The following is a 22,470-nucleotide window of genomic DNA, read 5'->3' as shown; positions in this document are numbered from 1 at the left end:
ACTAAGGAAGAAGGGTTGTAACAACTTAAATAAGATTCATTTAGGTTTCTAGCTGAGCGTACAAAGTTGTTGCCCTCCAGTCAAAGCTAAATGCTCCATAAATACGTCTTAACTTTCTCAAAAAAAAAAAAATCTCAGCAGCACAATTCTATACCAAGCATTCCTCTGCAAATCATCTGAACCTTTTTCACAACAACGTGTAGCCTATTGTTTAAAGGACAGTAAGAAGGTTGAAATACTAAGTATTAGTAGACTCTAAAAGGTCTTTAGTTGAAAAGTAGGAATAAAGTTTGAAAGTTCTGATCCAGCCACCTTCCACCAGTTCTTGAAGGACACTGCTATTTACATGCATTGCAGTTAATAAATAACTTTGCCCTATGACAACACAAGCACTTTCAGATTTTACAACATTAAGTAGTATCAAATTTATCTTTTTCTTCAGATCAGACAATCCAATGCTCCACTGATAAGTAGCATTCGAAAACCTAAATCACAAGGTCAGAAATAGATAATAAATACCAAATCTTTTTCAAGAAAAAAGAAGTTGGAAGAGACATCAAGAAAGTATCTGTTTTGCCCCCTAACTTGAAGGCATGGCTACCTTCACATCAAACCTCCCCAGGAATCCTATTTCAACACTTCAGGACCCAAACAACTGCATTTAGATTAGAAAAAATACAAAACCTTTCCTTTCTTGTTGAATTTAAGCTCTTCTTTATTGCAAAAACTTTTAACAGACCTGAAGATTCATGGCACCCTACTCGTGTAAGGACAAAACAACCAAAGTTATGGCAATTAAGAGATCTCCTTTTCTAACACCATGATCATTCTTGAGCTTTTCTTTATTTCTTCCCATTCATCCATACCTTGTCCAACTACAGCGGACAAATTGGACCTGGACTATAGCAGCAGCTTTAGCAAAGCTGAGGATAAGAGAAAACTTAACACTGATGTCTCTAGCAATATTCTTGATTTCTAAATCAAGACTATACCTATACAATCAAGATTATAGCTGTCTATGACACTGGTTTCTGGAGAAGAGAAATAAGATGAGTGTTAGCAGAAAGTAAAGAAAGGATTATTATTCAGACTTCTTTTTCTTCAAGTCAAGGTGATATAATGGTTCTTGTTCATTTCTACATTTACTAACTTTCCAAGTCAAAGTTAAGCATGGAATTCAAGATTTTTTTTTATTTTTTTAAAGACTAAACAAATGGAAAAAATCAAAAAAAATCCAACAACCTATAAAACTAGTTCAGTCTCACCCCTCCATTTGTTACTAGGCTGTACTACTATTTCTGTTCTGGCAACCAATTCCCACATCGTCAGGATTTAGCCTGAGAATTCTCCTGGAATCCAGAGCGGCCTGCAGCCAACTGTGGAACTAAAACAGGGAAAGATAAAAGATGAAAAGAAGTGCATGAGAAGAAATAAATCTGGATTTGCAAGAGGTTTTTCAGTTGTGTGTTTGTTTTTTAAATCAAAATTATTTTTCTTCCTAGAAAACGCTTGAAAACGCTAATTGGTATGATAATGGCCTAGAATGGGTAGAACTTTGGAATGACAAAAATGCCTTGCAAAGTTCTTCAAAGACCTTGTCTGTCTGTATGTGTGTGTAACATTTACAACAACTTATTTAAACCAGCTAAAAATGCTGTTGCACAGGATTCAACTTTGTAAATGCATTTTGTTGAGTACTGTGCCATGTGTTCTCTCAAAAGCTATCAGAATACCAAAATTATAACCTAAACTCCTTTTTCACAGAGAGATTTTTAACATGTAGCAGGTCAAACATTACACAGGCAAAAAGAAGTTTAAAGTGTTAACCATCCCTAGTACAGAGAGGGAAATACTTACAGGTGCACTATCCACAAAAGATGTGACAACAGTCAGAACCCCAATAATTATTTTGAAGATTCATTTCTACAAGTTAGGAAAGCACATGAAGCTAAAATTAGAAATAAGTAGACAGAAAGAAGAGGAAAGAGCATCCCCTTGGACAACGCAAGAAGGCATTCCTCATCCTGGACCGGTAAGAGCTGCATCGCATTCATCACCAAGCAGGATGTCCTGCAGGATAACTCTCTTGTCTAGACCTCCATAAAACACCCCTATTAGCAGCAAGGTAACAAGGTATTTTCAAGAATGAGCGCCACTCTCAGTTCTACAGTTCCTTGCACTCCTTTGCATACTGAACCCTCCTGGATTTGCATACTACAGCAGAATTGTAACACTTCTTGAAAAGCGCGTGAAGAATTCTCACAAGGGGCCTCCAACCTGTATTATTACACCATTCATAAACACACGTCTAATGGAAGCCACCAGCACACAAATTCACAGGCGTTTTTCTCCCCCTTTAAACGAAGTTTTAGTAAAGTCTTTAGATGTTTAGCTGAGGGAGATTCACTTTCTTCCATCCCAGTGAGCCTTGTACCCAGTCATCCAGCCAGGAAGCAACACCGCTCTTACTTTGACCAGTGCTGCCTCTGTAGCTGATTACAGGCACTCATTTTCGGTTCTCACCTGGGAAACATCATTGCAGCCAGGTCTCGTGATACTGTTCTAGAAAATAAGAGTACTTCCTTTCTTTCTGCAGAAATTTGCAGTGAGTTTTATCAAGGATATGTCTATACTAGGAGCAATCTTCCAGTTAACTGTTTAAACAAAACATTCCTAAGATCCACCTATTCTGGCAGAAAGCTATTCTGGCCAGTTGGTACATTTAAAGAAAAATTAAAGAGAAGGAAAAAAAGTTATGGAAAAAGTCACTTTCAGAAGTGAAATAAACCACTGGCAACTCATCATAACAAGTGCAAACAAACAAACAAAAAAACAACCAAACAAACAAAAAAGGTCCTTTCTAGCACAATTCCATCAGTTGCATTTCACCCATTCAAAACTACCTTGCTGGTAGCACAAACTGTTCTGAATGCTTCTCCCAGTCACCCAGAAGTTTTGGTTAACTTTCTAATAGCTCCCAAATACAAATTTGTATCAGATTTTTCATCTCTGAGAAAGAGAACAGAAACTCCCTGCCTCAAAAACCATCCCAGAGTGAAGAAACAGAGTTCTACTACTTGATTGCTATACTACAGCAAGTATTATATAGTATAAAGTATATATTGTAATAATTTTATAATGTTATAATATAAACTAAACATCTTTATATTTATAAATTTATAAAATAAAGTTATAATATACTTATATATTAATATAAACTGATTTTATAAATTTATAAAGATGAAGTTTATATATAAGCTAAACTAAAATCATATAAACTAAACATAACTAAACACTTTATACAAAGTCTTGGCCCAGAGGAACACTTTGGATATTTTAACTTAAGAGGTCAAACAGTTCTTCTCTCATATGTAGCTTCTGCCTTTTTTGCGTTTTTTCTTTTAACTGCACAGCCAGAGTTCAGTGTGATTCAAATGAACATAGCATTTCTAAACAGCATAAAACTGCTTATAAACATTTCCCCTCAAGATGTTTGTATTGAACACGCAACTTCTGAAGTTTCTGAAAATCAAAATAAATCAGGTAAAATTCATAATAACGAAGAGTTCAAGGAACAAACCACTATAAACCAAGCTTTGACAACAACTTTAAAAAGCAAACAAACAAAAAAAAAAATAACAATAATAGAAGAAACGGTATAAGCAAGAGTTAGGCTGATAGTGACAAACAAAGCTGTATACGAAGCCAGATATTAATCTGCTCCTAGAAAAAGCTGGGATTTTTTTTTGTGAATGTGCACCAAGGCACAATCACAAGTTTTAAAAAAGAATATATATATACTAAGCATCATTAGTTCAGTGAAAGTTGTCACCTACAGCTCAATCACTAGTTTATAAAAAAAAAAAAGTAGCACCTTCTTTTAAGAGAAGTGTGCTGTGTAATGTTGCCTTCTCTGGTTCTTCTAAGACGGTGGATGCTGGTCATAAAAACTCCTGCAGTCTCTCAGACCTTTCACCTGTGTGAACGATATATGGCCCTATAAAACATTCCCAAACCATCCCACTAAAGATGAATGCCAAAAATAAAAAAATAAAAATCTGCACAGTTAAGTCAAGAAACACAAATGAAATGGAAGTGTCTGAAAGGAGTAGCAGCAGAGAGAACATTGCAGCTATTTAAGTTTTGAATGCTTTACAGAAAAGAGCATGCACTACATCACTACATCATTAAGCTTGTTTTCTTCCTGCTAACCCTGAAAAGATTCACTGCCTCCCGTCATTTTTGATCCACACACAACATATTCCTCATGATAGCTAACAGCTACTTTTCTACAGGTTTTTTGTTACTGGTTGGTTGTGCTTTTTTTCCCCTCCTTTTCCTTTTTATTTTTATTTTTTAATAAAAAGACATGATTAAAACAAAAAGAATATTTCAGTGCTTAATATGTCTGAAAACCCCAACTGCCCCCTACATTTTCAATATGATTTCTGAGATCTGAGCTTGACCTGGGACACACTGGTCAACTCCATTCTCTTTCTGAGTAAAGGATGACGGAAAGTTCACGACTCGATGATGCCAAAGAGGCCTGCGAGTGAACAGGCTGCGTCCCTCAAATCCTATGCCTTGTGCCCAGGAGCGACAGCTGCCTCAGCTTTGCACTCTATCCAGATATGTTATTTCATAACTTTTACTCTGAATAGAAAAATATTTTGCATACATTTAACTGGGCTAACGAACTACGCATTAGAAAAAGTGTAAGACCTCTGTAATGATCACCCCGAGCCCAGATCACTTCAGCTTTAGCGTCCAGAATTGATGTGACCTAAAACAGGAAACACCTTTAAAACAAGGTAATGTGTCATGATGTCAAAGTCTTTCTTTTTTTAAGCATTCTAAGTGCAAATACACGATCTCCAGCATGCAGATAGAAGATGTAGTTCTCAACTATTTCCACGAAGACAAAGTACATTAAATGCTCTGCCCCAATTCCAGAGAGAAAAAAAAATTACTTTCAAAATACGCATTTAAAACCTGCCTATTTCTGATCTAAGAGCAAATACTGAGTTATCTTCTCATTAGCTACAGTTAGCCCATAGGTCTAACTACTTGTCTTTCTGTCCTTGTAACAATACAATGTGGTTCAAATACAGGAGACCTGAAGATCAGTAAAGCTGCTTCAAAAGCCAGATGAAGAGCATCCTCTGTGCATGCTTCTACAATGCAGCATTCTGGTCTTTGGCATTGTATTTTGTCACAAGTTAATGAAGGACATCACGCATCTGATTCACTGAATAGAACTGGCGTATTAGCACGTCTATGCTTATGAATTTCTTCCATACAGAAAACAAGCTCGTGGGGAAAAAAACACCTAATAAAAGAGTAACTTTCTGTAACAGGAAAGCTGACAACACAGATGTCTGCATATTTTAACACTGTAAATAATGAACAATTAAAATGAAAGGATACAATTAAACAAAAACATTTTGAGTCATGATACATGAACGTTAACAATAATCCAGATGCTTTTCCTTTCTTTTAAATGTGCAAAAGAAAATCTTTCCACTTCTACCTAATTATGTCAACTAAAATTAACTAAAAAGAATTACACAATATTTCAATGAGTTTCAAACTGTTTTCCTCATAGCCTAGTAAGTCAATCTTCCAGTTCCTTCCCCAGTCCCAGCAATCAGCTTTTTCTACCACGTTCCAAACTTTTCTGGACTTCTCTACAAGCTTCTCAACGCCTTTTACTACAGTACCTGGCTCAGCAGAAACAAGTACCAAATCCTAGCTATGATCAAAGTCATAGAAAAAAGCACATTTGTGCAAATTTCAGGCCCCTGCCTTGCACTTTACACTGACATTAAGAGGCAATGATGGCTATTAATATTGGCTTTCTTTTCTTAACTACAGTCAAACACCTGACCAAGGGCCATCAAGCCGTAGACGTCCATCCTGAGTTGCTTCAGAACTTCCTTCTCTTTGGCAGCTATGACACCTGTATGGGCACTGCCACTGCATCAACCAAGATGTCCATAGTATGAGGTTATCTTCCATAGGCACTGAAATAGAACGAGCATGGTACTCAAAAACCAGCCCAGACCAACAGCACCAGTGCAGAATTAGATCCAAAAGATAAGAGTTTGTTCCTTAGAGAGTTGCACTGGCATTTTTATACTAATATGTGTGTCTTAAAGCATCCATATTATCTGACTTCTTCCATCTTTCATGCTGTCTACATCTCCTCAAAACATATAAAACTGTATTTCTCAAACTTCTAAAAGGAAATTCATTCCTACATATTCAAGACCGGGGAGTTAATGTATCTAGTGATCCCTGTAAAACATTCTTAGTTAAAATGCCCAGAGTGCTGTACCTCATCAAAGACCTCAATTACTGTTTTTTTCTTCCTTCCTCTGACTGTGATCAAGAACTCCTTCCCGCATGTCCAAGTGCAGCATACCTGAAAACTAATTCCTTACATTCCAGTATGAGTATGGGTGCCCGGGGAAGACAGCAAAGATCAGAGAAAATGAACAGCTCCACAGATACTTTTCAGATCTCTCTCCCCAGAGAGCCTGTCTTTTGCATGATAGCAATAAGAATCAGGGAAGTTCTCCTCCGGTGTTCTTCACTCACAAGTCTTACTGTCAGAAAAGAAGATAAACAAGGCAAGAGACCAAACAGGATACAAAAGAAACACATCAGCAAACACCCGTTTAACCCTGTCCACACATTTTAAACAATTAGTAAAATAAACGAATGGAGTGGGGGGAGCAGGACACAAATCTTAAGAGTTAAAATTAAGCACAAACCAGAATAGAGAAGCACCTTTATCTTGCTTTTAACACCTCATCATGACTATCAGAAGGATTTTGTACTCAACTGGTCAGACACATGGAACAGTTGGGAACACCAACACTTGGGAACACCTCACCTATAAAGCCTGCTCGTGAACATGGAAGATGTAAACTGAGGCAGGGCAAACCCCATCCTATCAACTGAAGTGGAAGGGACTGGAAAAATAAGCAATGGCAAGAATACTCAATCTGCTACTATGCCAGTTAGCATAGCTCCCAGATTATTTACTAACAAATGAGATCATACAAACTGAAGCATGTATTAGGTTATGACCAACACTGGGATATGCACTTTTCCATCCAAGTTTCACATGTGGTCTTCTAAACAGAGCGTATGAAGTGAAAGTTAAAACAACATGGACATTAAAAACTGCAAGACTGAAGAGCTGACATTTTAGTGTGTACTTATCTCATAGGCCTAAAAGACTCCCTGTTTGAAAATAATTTTTTATCTCCCAGTAAAAGTTTCTGTGCTGCTACTATTATCCTTGGCAAGGAACAAGAACCTGTATATAATTCCTTACACCGTCAGTTAGTACTGCTCTAATCCGCTCTGGGCAGATTTAAATCAATTATCTACAACCTGGAGCTGATACAGGAGGGCATTTAATAGCCAGTACCCCACCTAGTCTTTTCCTGAGCACATCCTATGAAGAACTGGCACATTGTTCAATGTCTAATCGCTGTTCTCAGAGACAGAGTGCTCCGCATCTTGGTTCAGCTCTTGGCTTAAACACTGTCTGCAGAACTCTTGAAGAAAAGAAATTACACGTTGCAACAGGAAAATGGTAAAGGAAATTAGGAAGAGATTGCCTGCCTCGTGTACCAGGTGGTGCTAACCTCCCTCAGCCTTCACACACAGCCAAAGCCATAAAATCAAATTGACACTTTATTCAATAAAAACTCTGATGGCCCCATACCTTCAAATATACCGTAGATATAACCACCTAATAGGTTCTACCCAAGAGGACAGAGATGACGAGGCATTACAGAAAAGTACCAACACAGGACAAAAGTATGCAGCACGCTGCCTTTTGGGTGCATTACAACCACTGCTCTCTGTGGGTCTCTGCCAGTTTGCACGGAGCAGTTGTAATTCTCCAGGTACTCTAACATCTGCAAAGCATTTTATAACTCAAACGATCAGCACACAGGGTTCCTGCTGCTGTTAACACTGAATCAGCTGAACTACTAGCAGCACTGGTGAGAATTTACTGCATAAAGGAAATGGTTTACAGAAACGGGTTACCGCACTTCAGTACCAGCAGATTAGGCACGCTACGTCTTGCTCCGTATTGAAAAGACCGACCCTCAACTCTACAAAATTTAACTTAAATCACAGGCTGCTTACGTTTAATGCAGGGCCGCAGTGAATTTCAGCTGCAATGGGCACTGCTAGATCACAATCCAGTCTGCAACATCTGAAAATAAATCTATTTATATTATATCAATTTATATATCCATATAAATCTACAACAACTACTCTCCAAATACAGAATGGACACTTAACACCGTATCAGTGGTATGTTACAACCAACAGCATCTACTGATGGGGTGGTCTTGCACATTATTCACACAACGGCAAATGCTGACTGCTACGATAACAGAAATAGGATAAATCTTAAAGCTTATCTTATTACCGGATTCAGTACGACATGTACAAAATAACCCAGAATACTTCTACAGAAAATAAAAGAAAGTATGAGTAATAATAGGAAAATCTATTTGTTTGTCTCCTTTTTACACTACAAGAATTCTGGGCTGTCTTTCCCTGTTTCTCTTTTCAGCACAAGTGCTAGTAATTCAGAAGGAGAATGAACACATTGGGAAGTACTATTATTAAAAAAATAAATACCCAGGCAATCAAATACAACATGAATATTTAACCTATTTAAACAGAATAAGAGAGGCATTCACAAAATGCCTGAGCAAAGCTAAAGCGAACAATACTGGGTATTTCCATTCACTTCCTGATCCCTCAGTAAAGGTTGGAGAGAGCTCCCACTTCTGCTCCTGAGACTTTATTAAATTCAACAGAAGCCAAGAAGTGGCTTGACAGTCCCAACAGTTCAATTGATAAAACAGATTTCAAAGCTTGTACATTCTTCTATAAAGGTTAAAACAGCAACAGAAAAAAAGCAAAGAGACTATTTTCCTTTTAGAAGTCCCCTTTTGGAAACCTAGCAAAGACCTCAGACTTTTAATGAGCAGAAACTTTGGACTTCAGAATTAAGCTTTCCTCAAAATGTAAATTTAGTCTGAGAACTAGAATTATCCGAACTGCTGAATGCTGATTAAAGCTTCTCATTTTTTATGCCTCACACAACAAATGACCAAATTTTGTTCCCCTGTATCCTAAAGTTTAGCAAAAAAAGCCATGTTATCTTTTTTGAAGTCAATTAGACAAGTTAATAGAGTTAATAAGAAAACAATAATACCCATTGCTTCGGTATAAGAATATTGGTAAGGATATAAGGATAATATAACAGATTCTGTTATCATCATCAATTTATGGTGTTTGAAACACGCTGTCTGAAAGCCCTAATCTCATTAGAAGTGGTACAAGAGACCTAACACACTGCAACCGTCACCCTCACGCAGTCAGGTCTTGGTTCTGTCCAGAAGGAAAGGCACACTGCTTAGCCAGGCATTTGCTCGGGACCGCTTTCTAAACACACTCACAAACCACATGGCTACTTATGCCCTTGCATTTGAAATTAAATGCCTGAGTGTTATAAAACAAGCTATTTGCCATTAAAATACACTTCCTTGGGGAAAAAAAAAAAAAAAGCACAAAGGAGAAAACCCCGTATCCTTCCATCTTCTCAGTAATCTCACACTACTTTTGCAACTAAAACTACACTTTTTTCACTCATTGCATTTCAGTGACCTACACTTTTTTTTAGAGTTTCAAGACAGAGTACTAACTTTCATTTAACTAACTCATCTGGCAGAGTTTACCCATCAGCTACAGCAATGCAACTGCTGCTGTGTCAACAGTTTCAAAGGAAAAAAAGATTATATTCATTTATTTTTATTATTATTTTTTGCTACTGTTTAAGAAACTTGTGAATACACTGCAGTAGCATTCATTTTTCCTTTCTTTTTCTTTTTTGTAACACCTATAATAAAACTGTTCATAGGATGAGGGCAGGGTTTGTTTCTGTAACACACCACAAACATTTCATCCCCCAGCACACAAGAAAGTCCAGAAGCCTCCTCAGTAATAGGAACAGAACGGTCCAGGGAAAGAAAAAAAGTTTTTTTGAACAAACCATCTTCTCAGATGCCAATGGGACAGTCATATCTGTCTTTCCTTTTGCCATTTTCTGTTCCTTTAAGGTGAGCCTTTTATTTTGAGTCATTACTTTTTACTTGGAACAGAAGTATTAAAAAAAAAAAAAAAGTAATTACAAAAGTATTAAAAAAAAACACTATGAATTGGCCTGACTAACCAGACAAATATTCCGGTCTTAAGTGAAGTTTCCCTGATGTACAAAGCAGTACCCTTTATACAACAGGACCAAAGGTTTTGAAAATTTTTTCTCTTGCCATTACAGAGCGTTAGGTCAGTGACTGCAGCTGGATTTCTGGCATTTATAGTATGTAACATGAACAAAGCCGTATGAGTTCACAGAAATGTCTCAAAAAATTGAAAGGCTGGTTAAGGGAAAGCAGAACACCTCTAAAAACATTAGTCTGCTCCATCAAAGCTAAGTCGTACAAAAGCTTTACATTCTACTAACTTCGCTTGTATTTATAAAGGCAGAATTTGTGTGGATGGAATAACTGATTTGTTCATCACTGACTCATCTTCCCAGTTACTGAGGCTTCTGCAACTGTCCTACACCAAGCACTGCACCCCGGAACGTGAGAGCTTACGGCTTGTTCTGGACTAAGGGTGTCTTTCTTTCTTACAGAGGGCATGCTCCCAGGTTTCATTGAAACTAAAGCTTTTTTTGGTGTGTAAATCAACCGTTTCTCACGGCAGAGACTGGCAGTAAAACTACAAATACTCAAACTACTTTTAAGTTCATAGCACTGAATGTTAAACGTCCATACTAATGACAGCTATCGCCCTGCCACGTCTCCTCTGAATTTAATAGGAAAGTATGTGAATTTGAGAACCTGCTGATTCAGGACACCTGAACTTAGCTTGTATTTTAAGCACTATTTTTTATTTTTATTTTTTACCACCATTACCACCATCTAAATTGCTCCCCAGAGCCTTGCCACTGGGTTCAGTAATCCTATCCTGTTCCCTCCTTAAAGCAATACACTCGATTACCCTGTTCAGGGAAAATCCTATTGCCACCAAGGCTCCTGACATGCTGTTACAGCATATGTCCTGAAAAGGGGTTAAGGACAGGAGAAAGTTTTCATGAGACAGTTAAACACTGCACAGCATGACTGTACATAAACAGGAGAACATATGGATTACAGACATAGAAAACCTCGGATTTCCACATTTTTCCTTAAGCTTGCAGACCACTGCGTGGGCTCTAAAAATCCTTATGTGCTGAGTCCTTCTCTTTTACAAAAAGAAGTGACACTACGTTTGTGAAGTACAACAAATACCTGAATGTCCCCACTCAAAACTATTTGGAAATAGGCTGCATGACACACAAAAATTAGCTATACGCTACAGAATCGGTCAGAGTTATAAATGCATTGCTCATGTAATTCTGAGCCCCTATTTCTCCCAGAACAGTTTGTGTGCAGGAACAATAATGAATTACTGTGGAGTGATACATCTCACTAGGGAGGAAAATATTTTTAATATAAAAGATAATTTCTGCCAGTAATTAAACACACAAAAGAGTTAGTAAGAAGTCAAAAAAGTACTGCTCAACAACACCAAGGAATCATTGTATGTCTACAATGAAAATAGTTACATTTCTGTCCACAGCCACAACAAAAACACTTCCCATTGACATACAGAACACTAATAAATCCCAATGTGTTTATGACCCACGTTCACATGTGCAAGCTGCGGACAGAGCTAAGGTTAGTAATTCAGCCTGTTTTATGGCATGCCCTCATTCAAATGTTCTGAAGTCTTACTGCAACGCTGAATGCTACCTATCGAGTACATCAACAGCATGTTTTGTTCTGCTGTCCTGCCAGTTGGTGAAAATAGCTGAATGCAAAACTCTTATTTATTCCACTATGTAACTTGTTTCAAAGTTGTTACGAACCGGTGCACTATTCCTCTATAGAGCATGTATACTTGTAAAAGAACTCCACAATTACATTGAAAATGCAATTAAGTGAAGCCAACACACACAAGTCTATCGAATGCTGACTCTACTACTAAGCAATCACCCCACTAAGTTACTTGCAACATTTTTGGCTTTGGCTTCAGTCCTACAAGCTCACAATCACCGTCTGATCATATTACGTACGTATGGATGGCAACCTGACGTTTCCAAATGCTCCTGAGTGTCAATGGGATTTGAGACCCAAGCCATTTAAAATGCTTTGAAATCCTTTCTTATATTTGGACTTTCAGTGAAGGACGCTTGATTACAAGAACTGTGTTTGCCTTGTTACCTATGAAAGACAGAGAGCTCTTTCTGTTTTGATCCCAACTGTGCTACTCCCAGGGCTGCTCTAAAGAAGCCCTCCCAGTAACCAAACCAAACTCCACATTCACAAGGAAACACATTACACCCCATGTTACTTGACCAGTGGGTACGTGGTTTTAGCTCAGTCTTCAGCACTTCTACTAATGTCAGGCATTTCTTGAGCTATGTCGCATCACGTTTCTGCTCTTACCCAATTACTCTGGGAGGCAATTCCATTTGAGGGTTTTGAACAATTGTACTGCAGAGCACCCTGAATTATTTCACAAAACGTCAACTTGATATTTTAAAGGGCATCTCATGTCTGCAAAATACAAATAAATATTTTCATACTGTAGTCTTAATGTTATAGACTGATATATTGCTGTTCCAAATTTAGGTTTAGTACAATCAAACTTTTGATCAGAAGTGTATTTATCTTATACTTCAGTCTCTGCGACAGCTCTGTAAAGCAGGGTTTTCATGGGTAGCACTAACAAATAGCAACTAGACAGGAAAAGCTCAAAGAACCAAGCTTTTTTTGTTTTTGTTTTTTAAAGTATCCTATTATTTTTATAATCTTAGCAGTGCAGCAATATAACAAAATGTTATAAAATAATCTGCCAAAGCATAAATAAAACCTGCTAATCTCATCTCCTCTCAGCATCTAAGTAATGAGAAATGCAACTAGGTAAACATCATGCATGCTAAATCACAGGCGGTTAGTGAGGTGTTTAGCTGAGTAATCAAACATGATATCAAGAGCACTGAGTCTTGCTTGGAAACAACTCTGCCATAGCCAATCTGTTGAGGTACTCAGTGACCCACAAATCCTAACTCCAAATTCAAGTAGCTTTACCTACATCAGTTCACTTTTGCATTTTAAACATGAGAATTAAACATGTTGATTCATACAACTAATTCAAGACAAGCATTAGCTTACTCTTCTCAACAATGTAAAGCCAATTAGCAGCTTACTTAAGAAAATAAATTACCAGGATCTCAAAAATCTTGAACAATCTCAATGTGTTACCTGCTCTCTCAAAGTCCAAACGCTTTGTCATAATACAATTGCACATAAGCGGTGAGATTTTTTTTTTAAAGAATTTTAAACAGTATGTGGAGAAGCTTGCAGTGCCTATTTAATTAATAAGATAGATCAGACTTTGTGCCCAGCCACTTGACATTTTCCTTACAAATTTGTAACTGAAGCCTTTATGCAAGTATAGCAGTTCTGAGAAATGGCTGGAGGGCCGAGAACAAGGTCACCCCAAAATAGTAAATTTTATTCTTTGACAAAAATAAAACAACCTGGTATTTCTTTCCTACTTGCGAGGATTTGGAAGAAAAGGTAGCAAGGAAACTAAACGAATAATCAGAACGGGAATGTGCTTCACCGTCCTCACTTCCCACCTCCTCCAAAATTTTGTCACAGCCTAAACTAGTTCCCTGGGAGGCAGGTTGCGATGGCCTGTCCCATGCTGTGCCTCGAAAGCCCATTTTGGGGGCCCCCATAACACCGTTGGGGTGGTAGACCCCGCTGAGCAGGCAGCTCACATTCCCCCACTATAACAGTTCTAGTCATCGGGTGTAAACGCACAGCCTTTAAGGACCATATGCCAGCATGCTAGCCACAAGAAATGGGTGCTGTGTGCGCCATTTGATGGGTGACACGGCAGAGAACAGCGCTTTCCAGAAGGGTGCCAGGCGCCCCGCTGGGGTGAGACCCTCTGTGCGATGCATCGGTCCTTTCTCATGTTTCCCGCAGCACACTCCCGCTTCTCAGGCAATCGCATTTCAATTACCAGTACAGAAAGCATTCAGCACGCACGTTCTGCTTAAAGTTCAAGGGTTTTAAACATCTAGTGAAAAAACAATCCTTCATCCTGAGACAGGGGAAGGAAACATTTACACAGACTGGTATTTTGGCTTTTCCATCTTCGGTGATCCAGATTAATGCAAACGCAAACTGCAATCTTCGCAGTTGTCATTTTCACAAGGTAGCTTTTACTGTTTTGTAAGTGTTTAGAGCAGACAGCCTACATTTATTTACATGAACAAAACCAAGGGTATCGCAGCACTCACAGAAACCATTATGTTATCCGCATCATTTTCCTGTTTTGAAATAACATAGAGAGGACGTGGGAAAATGCTTCAACTCCTTACAATTTCCCTTTGCTAATTGAGACTGAAGGGATAAATCACAATCAGCGCACTTACTGCATCTCATTCAGGCTGGGGGAAGTCAGCGCCAAGTTAAATATTTCGTTCACACGCATGCAGAGCAAACAGCAAAGGCCCTTTCGGTGGATCAGCTATTGAGGCATTTCTGACGGTAATCTCAGGGAAAGGCACCGTAACCAAGCACTGAGGGATCATTAACAGTAGGTTAAAAAAAAAAAGAGCCCCGTAATGTTACCTCATCCTGAACACTCATCCAAGCTATGCGTAACCTCATTGTACACAAGGAGAACGAGCAAGTTTTAACCACCTAATCACTGTCCCAGGCTGGAGCTGTACACTGCAAGTCTACTGCTCAATCATCCACGTCAAATTAACGTTGAATCCTAAATAGAAGCAGTAGTTAAAAGGGATTTAAAAAAATTTAAGCAAGCAAGCAGCAGCATCAAGTCATACCTCTTCAGTCATCTCTAATCTCCAAGAGAAAAAAAGTGTTGTGGTTTTTTTTTGGAAAAAAAAAAAAAAAGTCAAGCAGAATCATGGAAAAGTTTTTCACCAAATATCCGTGCACCTTCTCCATCCTTTACTCATGGAGGGCCCCTTCTGTAAGGAGGGCACACAATCCTCCCTCTCCACTTTCACCACAGTAGTTTGAGAAACTGGTACAGGACAAATAAAGGTATCTCTAACAATGAAAGTAATGAATAGCAAATATGTACGCTATGAACTTCATGTACATGATTTTCTTGCCCTCTTACTTCCCAGTACTTTCACCTAACACACTGGCCCTTCAAACATGAGCCTGGCAAACAAATAATTCGGACCTTCTTGCTATCTAAGCATTACTTTTCCTTGAGTCAACTCAAATAAGGATATGTTTTCTTTCCATTATGGGAAAGGAAAACACACCACCTACACTTCCACAGAAAACATTTACATTTGACTAATTCAACCAGAATCAAAGTGAATCAAACAAGTCTGTAGCTTCCTTTAGACGGTACAAATTGAACTATCAGCTAATACGTTTTGTGATAAAGGTAATACCACATTCAGTGTTTGCTAGCTGATTGTAGCAGAAACAACAGTTTCTGAACCACACCTACAAACAACCAACTGACAGCAGCCACGCAAGCAATAACTAAGGTCAGCTATCCAGCCAGCTGGTAGAAAACATCTATTTCCTACCAGCAGTGCTGCTGCAGCCATAATAAGCAAGCATACAGGCAAAACTGATTTTGGAGACAGAGGCGATGCCTGGATATATACTTGGAAAAAGCAGAGCAGCTTCCCCGTATACTGAAGGAAGACTGTGTGTCCAAAAAGTTGGTCTACGTTTTCCATGCTGGGTATTGATGTAATAAAAATGTAAAATCTACCTTGAGAATTTGTCTTGCACAGATGATAAGGGACAAGAAAGCTAAGCAGAAGAAAGGAAAGCACTGCTGATTAATCAAGTAACTATAAAACCCAAGATAAGGATCATCTACACCATTCCCCCTACCCTCTTCTCCAACTGCCATCACCATGTCCAGAGAATACAAGCTTTTGAAGCAACCCTGTTTTTGGAGCACCAGTCTTATCACATAAACCTTAGTGGTGCAAATATATACGGCCCATAAAATCACTGCAATAGTTATTGGCTGAGTGGCCTTAAGTAGTCCTCAAAACTAACTAAAACCCCCAAACCTTCTCTTTTATTTTGTGTGATATTCATATCAAGAAAAATACTACTAGCATAGTTAGCCCAAATTGTGTTCAAAGAAAAGATACTTAAATCCTCAAAATCCATAAATGTGTATGAGCAGTCTTCTGTGCTACAGTTAAGTCATCAGCTACACTAACTATATAATGACTACTTCAGGACAAATCATTTCAGTTTTTATTTTTTTTTTAATCAAAAATTGCAAAGAAATTAATAATTCTCGCTGTGTAAATACATAAACTTCCAAGATTTATATGCACATAAAGTTGCAACATAAAGACTACTTAAAAGCACTTCTGTACTAAAGTTTGCAACAAACATGTTGCTAAAGAAGTCAGCAACCCACTACTAATTCAGCCAACAGAAATAATAATGACAGAAAGAACACCAATAGGAAAGCGGCTCAATCACTTTTTGTCATCTCGACACCTAGCAATGTGCAGGGAAACTGATCTGAGGACACACACAAAACAGGAAATCAACAACTACAGCAACCTCTGCTACGCTGTCTGAAAGCTGCAGATTTCAGTTTCTGAAAGCCCTGGCCTAGTGCTGTTTAGTTTGGCTTTCCAATTAGTGGTTACAAAAGCAAGCAGCAATTGCAGTTATCTCAATTTCAGATGCATTTCAGAGGACATGTCAGCTCAGGCAACCGAATTCTAACCTGTAATAGTCAAGTTCCTGCTATGCCAGTAAGTGATGAAATTTCCAGTATTTTACTTTATTTTGAAAGAATGATGCAACACATTTGCTTAACTTACTATGTAATGACATACATCACGGTGTTTTTTCCTTTACTATCTGAATCCGTCTTTACAAGCCACTTGTGCAGGACAGGAAGTGTTAATTATTCACCAGAAAGATTTCTGGTCGTGCCTGAGTTAGTCACATGAGAACATTAATAGCAAAAGGAAACACTGCATCACAGAATAATGGATAATAATGGGGTCCTATCTTCATCAAGAGCGTGCTATGAAACCACCTGAGCCTTGCAGATGTGTAATGCAGGCGGTTCTTGCTTTTCTAATTGCATAGCAACTCTTCTGATTGAAAGAAGCTTCCTCCACCCACCACAAACACTTCCTTCAACACGGATATCCCTGGAAACAACATGTCAACGGGTCAGCGTTGTTTTACAGCAAGTGCTGATTTAAAACAAACACCTCTCTAGAGAGGACAGAGCTTGGGAAGCTGTAAACACTCCCCGCTATATCAGGTCTTTCATTCAAGGCTCCTAAACCACTGTGGAATTAAATGAAGAGTGATACATGATTCATTAATGAAGGAAAACACGCATGTGAAAAAACATGGTCCAACAAACTTCAATGCCAAGGACTTCTAGCTATTAAATAAACAGAAGACAAAAGAGAATGGCACTCAGCATTAGGGGAACAGTATCTATATATCTGGAATCACCGTACCCAAGCAAGAAGTTAAAACAGCAATGTGCCCAGTGCCCAAATAAAACCAATGAGTGTACTAACAAACTACAGACAAAAGAAGAGAAGAGGATGTAGTGACATTCAACACCTCCAGATATAACGGACTCAGAATTCTAACTAGTTCTAGAGAAGACACTTGCAGCATGTCTATTTTAGAGTATCACAAACACTCCATGCACTGGACAACACTAGGAGTTACAAGCATCAGTTGGTCTACTTCCTTAAATCAAACGCAGAGTCAATTTGTTCCATCTTCAGTTAATTATTTCCATGGCAAGTTTAATTTCAATTACTTTGCAATGAAGTATTAATCACAAAGCTCCAACTTGAAGAAACCTTAAGTGTTTGGATACTATTGTTAATTGTTGTCTTTTAAAAGCTCAAAAGAAGAATGAGCACCTAGGTTAATGAGGTAAGTTATTGAGTATATGTGGACTATTCCTAAAAGCCCTTTATCAATTATAGCTCGGCTCCACACTCCTATCTAAAAACAAAACCAAAGATTTCAGCTGCTCCAAAGAACTACCGTATTTTCAGTCTCCTAACATTGTGAGCATTTTTAAAAATGAAATCCTAATATTTTCGATAAGAATTTTGCCATTAAAAACTGAATTAGACTAAGATAAAATTAAAATTGGAAGGAACCTTTATTACAGAATCATACTATGTTAATATACATCCAATGTTTCACTCCTTCAAAGAACTATGCAGTCAAAAATTGATTCTAAAAATAGGACTTATCAGGTTTTGAATAGATTAATATGTTAATGATTCAGGGCAACACTAGAAATCTAGCTTCAGCATGCGTTAACACTTGGACAGTTTAAGAAACCATTCTTGTCCATTAGTTCCCTGAAGAGGATTAAAAAAGTCCCCCTAGGACATTAACAACGAGCAAGCATTACTACAGCTGACATTAAACTCTTGTCAGCAATACCTGACCTAAAATTCACCTTTCTCTAGCTAAAAATGCATTTTATTGAGCAATACTGGATATTTGTTGAAGAAAAGTTTTGAAGACCCACAACTGATTTATCAACAGTCTAGACTAATATTGATAGTACCTTTGACCAAAAATCAATCTGATCAACGGTTAGAAGGACAACGCAGCCTCCAGTACCGAGGGATCCTTTCCAACAGGCAGCATTTTACCTCCCTTATATACACAACTTCCCCTGAGACACCTCCAACGTATCATTAGGGATCAAAACACGGCTGTTACAGCGACAGGGCTGATCTCAGTAGGTCACATTAAGTCCATGAGGACGTGGCTTTGGATCCTGCACAATTAGGAGGCTATCTTAAGTGCTTAGAAATTAAATAGAACTTCTTCATTCAAACAAGAAGTGTATACATTGCAAAACAGGCCCCAATTCAAACAACTCACCCAGCACCACACTACATCAGCAGAGTTAGAGAGTACAGGTGGTAACCACCAACCCTCTCTTTCTCACAGTTTGTCTGACTGCTTATTGGAATTATAGAAAGCCGGGTTTTAGCTCCATTCAATTTTTTTCATTACTTACAATTACTCTAATTTGCACCAAATAAACATTGTCAATCTAACACTAGCCAACATATATAGATTAAATGACATAAGGCCAGTGAAAGACGGTTTAAACATGAATTCCCCTAACGCACTAATGAAAATATTACATCATTAGGAAACTGAAAATTACCTTCCTCACACTGACCTACATCGTTCAAGTTCAGAGCATGCGTACGGTGGCCAGGTTAAGTGGCAGGAACTGAACCAAACCCCTACGAGCCTGGCATAGGGCAGGTCCCCGCTGCACGTAACTGGAAGACCCCAGAGAACCCATTCAATGTAAAAACCCATCCACAAGTTCCTAATACAACTTCTCCATACATGTATCACTGCACTTTCCACGACGCTACTGTTCAGATACCGTTAACAGAGGAATTGAACAGACAACTGCAAGTGTCTTGGGTCTCCAACTCTTGGAATATTAAAATCTTTCATTTAAGACATTTCCCTGTACACAGGTAAAGAATAATTTACAGTAAATGCAACTACGTATACATAGCTATTTGACTTCTCCTGTGTTACATGATTTAAAAAGAAGTGTTAAAAAACTATTTTAGACCCCTGCTTAAACCTAAGTTCCTTCACAAATCTGGCAACTAGGAAAGTAAATCCATGCTGCATATATGCCTGATTTTTAATTCTTCTTCCAAAAATAAAGAAAGGAGTCCATGCTAGTGAGCCCTGACGACACTGAACAGACAGGAAGGGCATCTATAGTGCCATCTGAGCAAGAAGGGGGAGAGAACAGATCATTCTGATTTACCTGCCTAAACTGAATATGAAGCTTCTCTCTGAGATCCAGATAAGAGTTTCACCATAGTCAAGGTCAAACATTGTCCAAAAACTGCCACAAAATACTGTGCCAACACTTTAAAGACCCAAAGTGAGCCAGGCAGGGTTGTGTATTTGAGGAGATACAGAGGAGCACTGTAGCATTTTAAACTTCAAAGAATATAAGCATCATTTCTCTGAGAAAACATATCACATCGATAATTTCCACCAACTGCCTCTTAAGAAGCCTGTGTTTATTTACATACACAAACTTCTAATTTAAAATAATTTTAAAACCCATTAATAATTGGCATAGCATGTTAACGAAAATATTCAAGTCCAAACCAAACATCGCCAATGCATACACCCATCATGGATCACTCTCTGAAGTTAATGCTTCGCATCACTGCGATTTCAACGTCTTAAAGGAAACAAGCATCTGGCTTGCGCAGCTTCCATCATTTTGAGGCTTTAATATTACATGTTGGGCTCCGTGGGCCTGACACGCAGCAGCGACATTAACATTTCTGTGGAAGTTTGATGTTGAAATGGTTAAAGCTTACGCAATTAAGAACAATAGCAGGATGTCCTCAAAACCGATACCTATGTTATAACCTTCAAACAGTCTGGACTTACCATTAGGAACGCCGGACAACCTGAAGCACACTCAGTGAAGTGAAGCAATACACAAAACACGATACATCTATGCAGCCATACAACAGTTGAACATTTTACCAGCATGACAGATATTTCGTAGCATTACCTGAGGAATAATCACTGCTAATACCTTCAGCTAATCACAGTTTAGAAACGAAACAAAGACAACACTGACTGACATGAAGACAGACACCTGACCGGTGACACAGACACAGCAACTTTTTACTCTCAACTCCTCCAAGCTTCCAAAAGCAGCACACAAAACCTGCTTCATCCCTCTTTGCTCCACCAGTAGAAGCAGCAGAAGGAAACCAAATTTCATTCTGACCACTGAGGAATTTGGTTAGATTAAAAGGTGCTGGATACAGCTGTCTATAATTAGCAGTGCATCGATCTATAATTAGGAAGTATTTCTACAACATTTTATATAAAGATTTTGAATAAACTCATAGTTTAAGCAAGTGTTTGTTTTCTCAAATTCTGGCTTCCCTGAAGAAGTAAACAGACAGTTTTAATCAAGCAGGCCTATTTTTGGATCTTCTTAAACAAAACACCCTCATACACCAGCTGTTTGAATTTATTCACTCCTTAAAATTATCACACAGCAAGATTAAAGGAAAAAAAATCAATTACTTTTTTTTTTCCCCCATAAAGAGCATGGCTAGATTACGGAACTACTTGTTGCAGGATGTTGTGAGGGTCAAGAATACGTAAGGATTCAAGAAGTCATTATGCAAATTCATAAAAAAATAATTAAGACCTGCTAAGCCATACACCTATAAAACGGAGGACAGCCTCATGTCAGACTGCCAGAAGCAAAGGAGGAATATACCAAGATAAGCATCGCTGCATGCCTGCTCTGTTCTTACACTTACTCCCTAGCATCACTTATCACCCAAGTCGGAGTCGGGGCTGGATGCATCTCTGGCATGATCCAGAACAGCTGTTTTCTATTAAATAACAAAATCTCCTTTCTGTTTTGTCTATTCTGTTAAGCACTGCAAAAGAAAGCATTGTTTTCACATTCCTAGAAGAGAGCTTATTACAGTTAAAATATCAAATCCAATTCATCTGCTTTTACTTCAAGTGCCAGTAACCCCTACTCCCAAAGGTCAGCTTCTGCAGCAAAAAGAAAGCTAAGCCTCGATCCAAAATGGAATATCTTCCTGGTGAATGTGGTTGCAAAAAGCAATTGTTCGCTGTATAGAAAAAGTCTACCTTTTGACTTTAGTTGAGATGCTCTGCTAGTTGTATTATGACTGAGGGAAATCCCAAGAACTTCACAAATTATTGTTCTTCATTCTGTATATTGTTATTCAAACAGGGAACATGACAAAGTCCAATTTTTCTCTCCGCTGTCTCCTTGGATTGAAGCTTCTCCATGTCTCCTAGTTCTCAGTATCTTCTACAATTTAAATCCAAGCAAAGAAAGTCATTATCTCTCCAAAGTCTCTCAACATCCTCTGTAGCATTTCCTTGGAAAATCTGTGACTAGACCAATTCCTCATTAGGCCTTTTGTTTCTGTTAGTTAAATAATTTCTTCTTCCAATTTGTGCAATACACCTACCTCGCAGCAGTTAATGATGGCTTTAACTACAAACTGCTCCGCTCACTTTCACCCAAGTATGTAACATAACATTAAATAAGTTCATTTATAGTATATAAAAAGAAATTCAAGTATTTTAGCCATAAGCTAAAGCCAAAACAAAATATAACGACCACTTCAGGCAAATTAATTACCTGATTCAAACCAACTCTAGCTCACTGTAATAGATGGCCTAT

General features: G+C 38.2%; 1 protein-coding gene across 2 annotated transcripts in view; it reads right to left on the bottom strand.

Annotated features, from left to right (window-relative positions):
- The window catches only part of ZFAND3 (zinc finger AN1-type containing 3), a 134,857-nt gene that overhangs the window by 107,561 nt on the left and 4,826 nt on the right, over positions 1-22,470 (bottom strand). The window contains exon 1 of one of the 2 annotated variants that reach the window (XM_035560440.2): positions 12,600-12,705. The exons of the other annotated variant lie outside the window; for it this stretch is intronic. Coding sequence (XP_035416333.1) covers positions 12,600-12,625 — 26 coding nt within the window. The 5' untranslated portion in view covers positions 12,626-12,705. Of the gene's footprint in view, positions 1-12,599; positions 12,706-22,470 lie in introns of those variants that run through there. 2 annotated transcript variants of the gene reach the window in all.

This window comes from Cygnus atratus, chromosome 3, assembly GCF_013377495.2.
Source record: "Cygnus atratus isolate AKBS03 ecotype Queensland, Australia chromosome 3, CAtr_DNAZoo_HiC_assembly, whole genome shotgun sequence".
Lineage (NCBI taxonomy): Eukaryota > Metazoa > Chordata > Aves > Anseriformes > Anatidae > Cygnus > Cygnus atratus.
Note: the sequence above shows the minus strand (reverse complement) of the source record. Positions and strands in the feature narration are given on the sequence as shown.